This window comes from Condylostylus longicornis, unplaced genomic scaffold (assembly GCF_029603195.1).
Source record: "Condylostylus longicornis isolate FDR11 unplaced genomic scaffold, ASM2960319v2 ptg000049l, whole genome shotgun sequence".
NCBI classification, from domain to species: Eukaryota; Metazoa; Arthropoda; class Insecta; order Diptera; family Dolichopodidae; genus Condylostylus; species Condylostylus longicornis.
Window position 1 is genome coordinate 1485803 of NW_026578018.1, and position 11152 is coordinate 1496954.

Consider the following 11152-nt stretch of genomic DNA (forward strand, 5'->3'; position numbering starts at 1 on the left):
ATCATGTAACTAAAATGAACACACGTGTTGCACAATTATATACACATAATGTATAATAATGTAAACAAAATTTTTATTTGCGTGACAACAACAGTAGCACATACACATACATGTGTCATAATAAAAGTATAACAGTTAACAATAGCTAGTGATTTATGGCAGTAATTTCTTATTTTTTTGTTTTTATTTTTGTCTTTGTACTTTTTACTTTAGAACAAAGATTAATTTTTTTTTGTTTTCTAGAATTATAAAAATGAAAAAATATTAAAAAAGATAATTGTCAATTGTTAAACAATTAATTATTAGTAAATGCGTATTAATTAAAAATAAACAAAAGCAAATAACGCACATGCGAAATTTTACCGTGCAATTTTTCAAGATGACCTAATTAAATTGAAAATACTGGTATGAAGGGTAATAAATACCATTCATATGGCAACTCTTGGCCAAAAAAAAACTCATACTAATCCATACTAATTTTATATGAAATCACATTACTAACAGCAAAGCAAAACATTCCACAACATCTTGAATTCGTGATTTTGAACAAAAGTGTAAAAGAATATTACAATTAATTTTCACAATCATATCTCTCCAAATATTCACAATATAATAAAAGCTGATAAGCTGAAAATATAACAAATAAATACTGCACAAAATTAATATTCTTTAATTTACAAATTCTAAAATTTACGATAAATGCAAATGTCATAAAAAAAACTTATAAATGTCAGAGCATACATGAATGCAAACGATGCACTTCTGACGTAGCTTCCTCATTTAATTGTTATATGACGTTTTCTACTAAATCGCAAATTCACATTTTGATGTATGTATGTAAACAAATATAGCAATAAAAATAATTAACTTATAATGAAAATGTTTAAACCATATAATAAGCATGTAAAACATAGTTGTGAAAGAACTAAATGTGCGTGAGCTCATATAAAATATGCTTCCGGTTAAAATATAAAATGTTCATATTAAATTTACAGAACTTTATTGTAATTTGATTAAGTTTCATTTTAACTATCATTAGAATTAATTATTATTGTAGGTTTGTTTAAATAATTCAGTATTAAAGAATTATTTATTATGAAATATAAAGGGGGAGGTTTTGCTTTCAACTTTATACAAAAATATGAATTTTTATTTAATTTACGCTTTCGAGTAATAATACAAAAGAATTCAAATTATAATCTACTCTGTTACACGGTATTACAATAATTTTTATGCAACAATTTATGAAAAATAGAATTTTTATGGAGTAGGTAATTTCTTTAGAATTAAAATTGAATATCAAGTATAATTTTAATGAATTTTTTTGCATAGCAATAATTAAAGTCTAATATATAAAAAATGTAGTATGTATTTTTAGTATATTTTCAAAAAAATATGGGAAAATGTGCCTAATACTCTGTCAGTTCGTCTGTTTTGTCTGTTTTCAAAATTCCACACCGTTCAAGATACACAAATTGATCTCATAGTTATGCCATTTTTCACTGGAATAAGATTTTTTAACCCTAGAAATTTTAAAATTGTGTAAACTCTGAAAATACATACAGAAATTCCTTCTTACATTATAAAAGATATTATTAGGAATGTATGAGCCTGACGAATTGAAACCTCAAATTAATTTTTATTTCAAATCAGTTCATTTTTTTTAAATTATTCTGTAATTCTAATTTTTGGAATAATTTTTCTCTTTTGGCAACTCGAATGTATCTCATCTATATCAATAAATAAACAATTATCAATAAATATTTTATTTGCTAAAATAAATGTTATTTTAAATTTTCTATATTATTACCCTATAAAATTTATAGTATATTAATTATCCATTGTCCCCCCCCCCCCATTTGTCCAACACAGTAAGTTCTATTGATAAAAAGAATACTCTTGTACCTTAACTACAAGTTTCAGAGAATTTTTTATCAAGAATTGCCCCTAAATTTATGCAATTTTTTATAGTAATTAAAGAATTACTTAAATACAATGCTTCCATTACGAATAAGTACAAGCTCTTTGACTTAAATTGCTAACAGAAAATGTGCCGTTTTGTAAACCAAGGGTTTGATCGATTAAATTTGTGTTTTGTTGAACGCCATTCCTATTTAGACTAAAAATCACGTTTAAAATGAGCTTTGTGTATTTTATTTTTTTTATTATAAATTTTTTTTTGTACAAAAGAAGCTTTTTATTTTCATAAGGAATAGACATAGCGGCGCGGCGTTTGTGTCAATAATAATTAAAGTTTTATAAGTCTATATATGTATGTATATATATATAAGGTAACCGTTTCTATATTACTATACAGAAAATAATTGTCGGTAATTTTACTTTTATGATGTAAGCTTATAAGTAATATTATACTAATCTAGTTGCTATTGCATAAACATTTAAATATACATTTGCACGGTATATAATTATCATCAACCTTTAAAATTGATAAGCAATTGAATTTAGTTAAGTATTATACAAAATATTGTTATACATTTTTTTTTGTGGATTTGTAATTATATTTTATATAGAATTTAAAAAAAAAAATGAAAATTTGCGAAGAAACACAAATTATCAGTTTGCAAATAAATTTATTATTGGTAAATAATTAGAATTTTATTATTTTTTATAGTGGAACGTCATTCTATAATTACTTTTGCAATATTTGTACTTATGTAACAAAATGTTAAATGCGAAAAGAAAGGAGACTAATTATTAAAATTTTAAGAGAAAAATATCAATAATAAAATTGATAAATAGCAATGACAGTTCATTACATTTCAAATTATATGTTTATATGTAGTAAATTATATATGAGATGAATATGGGGTCTTTTGTAATTTTCAATTGGACAAAGGCGGTACCATAATTGGAATTTATAAAATTATCTCATTAGGCTCCGGACCAGAGACGTTTTAAATTTATTCGGCTGATTCTCCGTATACTCTTAAAGTTTAAACATGAGGGAGGCGTAGCGTTCCTTTTTAATGTTCCTTCGCCTACCTTTCCAGACCGTTGAGTCTATGTATTTGAAAAATTCTTGAAACATTTGATAAATAGTTTTTCAAACTGTTGGTTACCGCCATGACGATCATAATTTTAAAATTAATGCAGTACTATAGGTGAAGCAAGACTGTGTTATACTTGTTTTTTAATTTCTCTGAAATGGCCTCGCAATTTAAAATCTCCTTAATTATTCAACACATAATTTCTCAAACAGGGTCACACATAAATTGTTGGGATATTTTTGAAAATTAACAGAAGCGGATTAAAAAAACCTTGTTTTACTTTTGAAATTTAGGATTTTTGTTAATGTTTTAAATTCTGTTTTTTGAAAATTCAAGCAATCATACAAATTTTTATACCATCGTTTGTCATTCCAAAAGGGTTTAAAATTTCAAAATTTTTCAAAATTTCGATTTAACAAAATTTGTAAAATCAATCAATTGGGATGTCATCATATTTGTATGTTGCTAAAATTGGAAAGTTTTAAATTTCTTAATGAATTTAAAGAAATATTTTTAAAAACTATTTATTATTTAAACATATTCTTAATTATTACACGATTTTCTTATGAAAATAAAATTTTTGTAATAAAAATTACCAATTGTACCCTACGTATAAATTGCAAGTATACATTTTTGGATTATTTCTGTCATGTATCATTAATATTATTTCGCGACAATAAAAATGACAATATCTTTACTGTCATTTACAAATAATTGGCGCATAATTACATTTTATTACTCATTTATTTTGAAATTCTTATATTTTGTAAGAAAAATAAAATTAAAAGACAAAAAAAATAATTTAAATTACTCATAAATCAATTAATAAAACATGAGGTCTCATATGTATTCGAAACATACATATACACACATGTGCATAGGTATATGTATATGATTGTGTTACATTTTATGTAACACAGAATTTTCGAGATGAAAAATTGCACTTTGAAAGTTACAAAGCAAAGCAAAGCAAATTATTAATTTTGAGTGGAAAATTATAACAATAAAAAGTATTCAATTTTGTTTTTAATTTCTTATATGCATGCATACTGCATTTTGCAATACGTTTTTATTGCTACTCGTATTTGCATTGATAGTTAAAAAAATTATTGAAAATAATCAAAATCAATTGTTAATTTTTGTAATAAAGAACGTAAGTATGGTTAATAAACGTGTAAATTTGTTCTCATATGAAATTATTGTGACTTATAGGAAATCATAATAAAATTTCTGGAATCTGTCTTGATAATAATAAGTTATGCACTTATTTAACTTTAAGATTTACCGGCGACGAAGTGAAATTAAAATATACAATGCTGAAAACAACTAACCAATTAAATGGGATTGCAATAAACTAAAAATTTGGAAGGCTAGAAATGGAGTAGACTACATATCTAACATTTGCCACATATGTCAATCCGATTTATGAATTGTCAAATACTCTATATCGAAACTATATGTAGGTAAAAATATTTGAATTTTTATTTCAAACTTATTTAAATTTACATTTTTTTATTATTGATATATTTTTTGATCGTTGTAAAATTGTTAAAAATTTCGAACATGCCGAAAACATTTTCGAAAATATTTGAAATAAATGGACAGAATTAAAAATCGTATGAGTTGAAATTCTGATTTTATTTTTCTATAATTATTTAAGTATCAGCTATAGTACATACTTATACATAGGATAAAGACTGGCATTTATAGCAGACGTCAGTACTATTAAAAATATTTTGTTACTTTATTTATTCGTCCTCAAATCGTTAGTTTTCTTTAGTTGATATTATAAACTGAAATTGGCATCAAACTAAAAAATTTAATAATTTCCGTTTAGTTTTTTTATTATTACAGTAGAAATTTCAATTAAAAAGATAAACGTCATATACATGCAGGTATATGAAATTGTTTATATAGTAACAGTAAGGAACAACTCAAATGACAATATTGTATCAAAGAGGTGATTTTAACGGTAAAAACTGTTATGGTGTAATAAACTCTGCAGAGAAAAGCAACGATTTCATAATTAAAATTTATTTCGCCACTAAATAATTCGCTTTAATTTTTTTTTTTCTCTTGTTTGTGTTTTTTTTCACACCGCGCATACTGTATATACGTTTTGTATTTTAAATTTTTTTTTTATTTCTTATTAATTTTATTTTGAAAACATTCCAGAATATGTGACACAATTTTAATGGTTAATAAATTTAGGTGGCGTTTACTACCTACAATCATTTTAGTTGTGTGAATAAATTTTAATTTCCATGTTGATTTTTTCACCCCACACTATCAATTTCAGAATTACAGAGCAATAAAATGAGATTTTTTTTTTGTATTTAAAAAAACAAGAAGATAAAAATCGTATGTAAGTTTGTAAATTTACGTGTGTATGTTTAAAATATATTGTATGTATGTAACATCTATGTAGTTGCAAGCCAATAAATATATGGGTGTTCAGTATTAATACCTTAATAATTTTGCATTATATGTATGAGTGCTTGTATATTAGTTTTACACTTATTTAATTAAAATAAATGAGGCAATAATTTGTGCAAAAATTGAAAATAAATTTAAATGAATTGAAAAATGCAAAATATAATCTGTAATTTGAGAATAACATTCGAAAATAACTATACAATCTTAAATAATGTTTCAAGCGATTGTCATGAAAAACTTAAATAATCATAAATTTAAAATTTTTTTTTTTGCATTTATCCGGAAAATATAACTCAGATGGGCGTCCATTCCAAAAATTCAAAATTAACTTTAAATTACATAATTCCTGAAGTTGAATAAGCATGAATTTCGCTGCAGTTTAACTAAACTTCAAGTTTCTGTCCGTCATCATACTTTTGAAAGCGTAAAATTCTTGAACTTGCTCTACCATTTATGTAACAAACTAAAAATGATAAAAATTTATTCAGGTCATACAATGGGACAGTTATTGCGTGATTTCAGCCAACCTAATTCTTCAACTATTCGACGAAATAGCCACCTCTCTCCGTGCTCAAGAAATTCTGTAAATATGCTCTGCAACGACATTTTAGAGATATAATTTCTGTTTGACAGTGAGAATAACAAACAATCCTTCGGAGAAAATTCAGTGTCCGAATATTATGCCTTCACTGAGGCAAAGTCACCGAATAATTTCTAATCATATAAACTTGCACAAATAATATTCAATAGAATTAAATACAAAATTTAATATTAATGTCAATGTATAAGCAATTCAAAACAACAACACTTTTACAGTCTGAAAATTTACTATTTTACTAATGCAACCTGTTAAATAATTTCATGATAATTGCACTTACTAATCAAATTAAAGTAATTATTTGTGCAAGTTTAACATCGTAATTGTTTATTAGAACAAATAATATTTATTTCTTTAAATTCATGGTAACATTGTAATTAACAGTAACATGTTAAATATAAAAAAAAAAACAATAAATTTGAATTATAGAATTTTTAAATGCAATGCATAACGTCATATATAAAATCACTATTTTTAAATTCTACTTATTTTACATGTGTCATCAGAAGTCAATATAATTTTATAAGATGGTTTTTTTAATTTAGAATATTTTAATGCTTTAAAATTTGGTATTTCACGTCCCCCACCGGCTACAACTGGATTATATATATATGGACGTGAATTTAAACTTTTACATAAATAACGATTACAACATCTTGGATAAGGACGTTCAATATTCATTCCAATACTTTGACAATATTTATTTGAATGACCATCATTAGCTGGGCTAACATTACCGCAACTAAAAATTAAAAATAAAAATTAATACTAATAGGTATACAAGTAACAATGTAATTAGAAGTAAATTGGAGTGGAAATTTTTTTTACAAGTTGTAAAGAAATTGAACTGAAAAATTATAATAAGTTAGCATGTTCGCATTGTTAATCTGTAAATGAATCACCACTAAAAATGCCTGAATCAGATATCAAACATCATTCATAGATTTTGTATGATGCGAGTTGGATTATTTTTTATTTTTTTTATTTATTAATTTTATTATACACAATTTATAATAGTTAAAAGTAGCGTGTTCATAATTTTATTATTTTATAACTCAAACAGAATACAAGGAGTTTTGCATGTTAACTGTCGTAAAATGCTATTCAGATCAAACAAAATGTATGTACAATGTTTGATGTGTAAATTAACGTGTTTTTATTAATATAATTAAATTCAAATTTCACGATCGATTCTTTCGCGTACTCTAATGAACTTTTTGTTATTTTGTGTCCGATTTCATTAAAATTTTTCTAAAATATAGTTTTTAAAATAAGAAGAAAAAATATTATGATTTCTTACTAAAATACAATTGCAACACCTGGCTTAACACATCTTGCTACCCAACATTTTCCTTTTGGACTCCAATGATCACCTACATTCCAAGTATGACCAGTAGGACTATAGTAACATTTATCAGGATAATCTATGATAACAAATAAATTACATTTATTTAAAAATTTGTTTGGCCTTAATTTTTCTAATTTTCACCTTTGTGAAATACTGTACTGTCTTTAAATGGTTCAACATTACTTATTATAAATGTTATATTATCGAATGTAACACGAAATGCAAACACAATACTATAGTGAAAATTAAAAATTACAAAAGGTAAAATCCAATATTTCATTTCTGTGTATGGTTGACACAAGTCAAAAGATGTTTTAATACTGAACGCATTTCAAATGGAGATTTTTTTAAATAAGAAATAAAATTTAATTAAAATAAATTAGAAATGTTTTTTTTTGCATTTATTATAAATTCGATTTTGGTTCATTTTAATCTAAAATGTATGTAGGTGGTTATTATTAATAATTTTAGGTCAATTTGCAATTTTAAATTTAACCCCTGATATTTGACACGAATTAATTATTTCTTGTTATATTAGGCGCCATCATTTAGTGACGCTATTCAATTTAAAAAAATGAAGTTACAAAAAGAAACATAAGAGTGGAATTAAAGTAATGCTGACAAGCAATAATAATGTACAAGCAATTATTTTAACTTCTAAAAAGAGTAGATAAATTTATGAATTCCTCAACCTTTAACAATCACTAATTCTTTGCTCCATGTATAACATCTAACTGAAAATTTTTTACATATTATTATTAAACTGGCTAAAAATAGCTTAAATGCAATGGCTTTTTATTTACCTTAAATGTAATAAAAGTCATTCGTGCTGTAGGACACATCTTAAAAATTCATTTACAGCTTTCATTATTCATAATATAAATACATTGTATATATATATACGAGTATATATATATACGAGTATATATATATATATATATATATATATATATATATATATATTTATATTTATGCAGTATATATGAATATATATATATATATATTCATAGATACTGCATAAATTAATAATGCAGATCAAATAAAATTTTATAATAGCTGCAAAGAAAGAAAAACAAAATAATAAAGTGAGAAGAACAATCGAATCTTCTAATAAGATACGACTACATTTTGCCTTTTACTCATAACGTACGTACACATATATAATAGATGCTACATGCAACCACAGGGGTTACTTAATTAACCATTCAGAATTAAAAAAAAAATATAGTGTATATTACATTATATCAAAACCATTATTAAAGATATTATAAAAAATTTGTTTTAGGAAAATAAAACTTGAATTCAAATAAATTTCGCTAACAATAAAATTTTCACATCGATTTTAGAACAAACTGTTATACAACAGTATTATACAAACATAACATCATACACGTGCAAGTGATATGCTAGCGCTATTGTACAATTATGCATAATATTATTGGTATACATTATTGGTATGATATTTGTATAAAAATATTGGCTAAATATTTTTCCAGTTCTGTTTTTTTTTTTATTTGACTATATAGTGAACCATTATGTTGCAGTTTTTTTCAGTCAACTTGGCTTCATTACCCTGAAAATGTATTTGTGCCAATTTTCGTTTTTCATATCATTCTAATACTTGCAAAAAAAATCATAGTCCAGGGCTGAATTAAGTTTAAGCTTACTACATAGAATAAGAAATTCATTTCTTTTTGTCATTTATATTAGAAATGAATTTCTGTAAGATGTAAATGAATTATTGTGATTATATAATATATTTGTTCATAACGTAACAATCTTCTACGAACAGACAAGCATTTCTAATAAGCATTTCTACGAACAGACAAATTATTATTTTTGTTTCAATCAAATTGCTATTTTGTATGTGTCAAACTACTGTTGTGTTACGTTGGTACTTTTACAAGTTGCGTATATGTTCCACATTATATAATTTAATTTACTTGTCGAAATATTTTACATTTCACATTTGAATCAAAATCTTGATTTTCCCCTTTTGTCTTCGGTTTTGACACATAAACATATCGACTTCTTTTAAAAGCCCTTTTTTCATTTTCTGAAATAAATTTTTCTTTAATTCAATACTGCTTTTTTAAAACAAATTCTTCTATATTAGAATAAATTAATGAAGCGCAGACAAAAATTAAGATTATGGAGAAAAAAAAAGGGGGAACAATGAATGGTAAAATTTTAAAAAATATTAAATAATTTTTAATGGTGTTGACTTTATGAGATTTAAAATATGATAATGTTGCCTTCATGTTTCCTCTCATTCTTGTTATGGCAATTTTTCTGATTTAAAATAATATTAAAATGTTATAATGTGTGTAAGAAGATATACAAGCATATACATAGATAAATGATTGTCTCTAATCCAAATTACAAAAAATATTCTATAATAAAAATTAGCTAAATATTATTTTGTAAATACATATTATGTACATAAGTATGTACATAAGTACACCTCTTAAAATATTCTGTGTAGAATTATTTTTGGTTTTCATTTCATAACATTATTATATTGAATTTGTGGCTTCACAATAAACCGCATAATATTTCTCATATTCTTTTATTTATTGCTTTTATTTTTCTAGATTTTGGCTTTTATGGAATATACTTGTATGCCATTAATGCAATGTTATGGTAGTAGGTATGTATTGTATTTTGTTTTATTTTCCCTATTTAAAAAATATGATACGGTGAATGTGAAAAATGTACTAAACAACCGATATAACACGACAAAATAATGTTGGTTTGATATTTTTTACATATTCAAACATAACTAAATAAAAAATATACCATGCTTTGTATATGCATATTGGGAGTGTATGTATATTTGTAAGAATTCTATAGAATTTAATCTTTCTAAATACATACAAGTTAGGTATTGTTAGGTTTTTTTTTTTTAGTTTTTTTTATCAAACCAGACGTTTCGGCGCCCAAATGATTTTCATTTTTTTTTTAAAGTGTTAAAAAAAATAGCTAAACAACAACAGCAGCAATAAAAATAATAAAGACAATTTTTTAAAATGATTAAGAATACGCGTATGTGTGTAGTGTTCTATCTCTATATGGTTTATGCACATAATAAACTTTGTAGGCCTAGGTGTAGATTTTTATTTTCATTTCTATTTTGCATATACTTACTAAAGCAATATGTGTATGTGGTTAAAAGCCATGAACTTTTATTGCATTTGGTAAATTTTTTTTAACATAAAAAAAATATTCTAAGAAATATATACGTTCATGTAAGTACATATATACATATGTAGACAACAAAACTAATGTTATATGTATAAATAGTTTTAATGTTTAAAATGTCTGAATTACAGATAGTATACTATTATGAAATTATACGAGTATATTCGCAATTATACTATGATAGTTAGAATGTTAGACTTTTCAATTTAGCAGCGATATAATGTATATATGTAAGGCGATAACACAAGAAAAATGGTTTTATATAAAGAAAAGCACTTATGTATGTACCTACATATGTATGTTTTTTCCCTCAAAATGTAATTCATAGCTACGAAAGTGACTGATGAAATTTGTGTTCAGCTCATTATGTAATTATGAGCCGTATATGTACAATATCTAATTAATCTAATATAACAATTTTATTTTTGTAAACTATTTTAAGAAATTTTAAAATTTTAAAATGCTACTTTTAATCGGAATATTTAGATTAATAAATCTATTACACAAACTTTCTAAAATCCAACAATACGCATTCTAGATATTTTGAATGAGCAGTAACAT

The 11152-nt window shown here is 24.3% G+C and overlaps 1 protein-coding gene across 1 annotated transcript; it reads right to left on the reverse strand.

Moving 5' to 3' along the window:
- Positions 1–6376: 6376 nt before the first annotated feature.
- On the reverse strand, positions 6377–7682 carry LOC129611432 (uncharacterized). The gene is made up of 3 exons (XM_055524578.1): positions 7532–7682; positions 7343–7466; positions 6377–6784 (listed from the first exon to the last, which is right to left on the reverse strand). The coding sequence occupies exons 1-3, from the start codon at positions 7668–7670 to the stop codon at positions 6517–6519; spliced, it is 531 nt and encodes a 176-aa protein (XP_055380553.1). The 5' UTR covers positions 7671–7682; the 3' UTR covers positions 6377–6516.
- Between the last annotated feature and the right edge of the window lie 3470 nt (positions 7683–11152).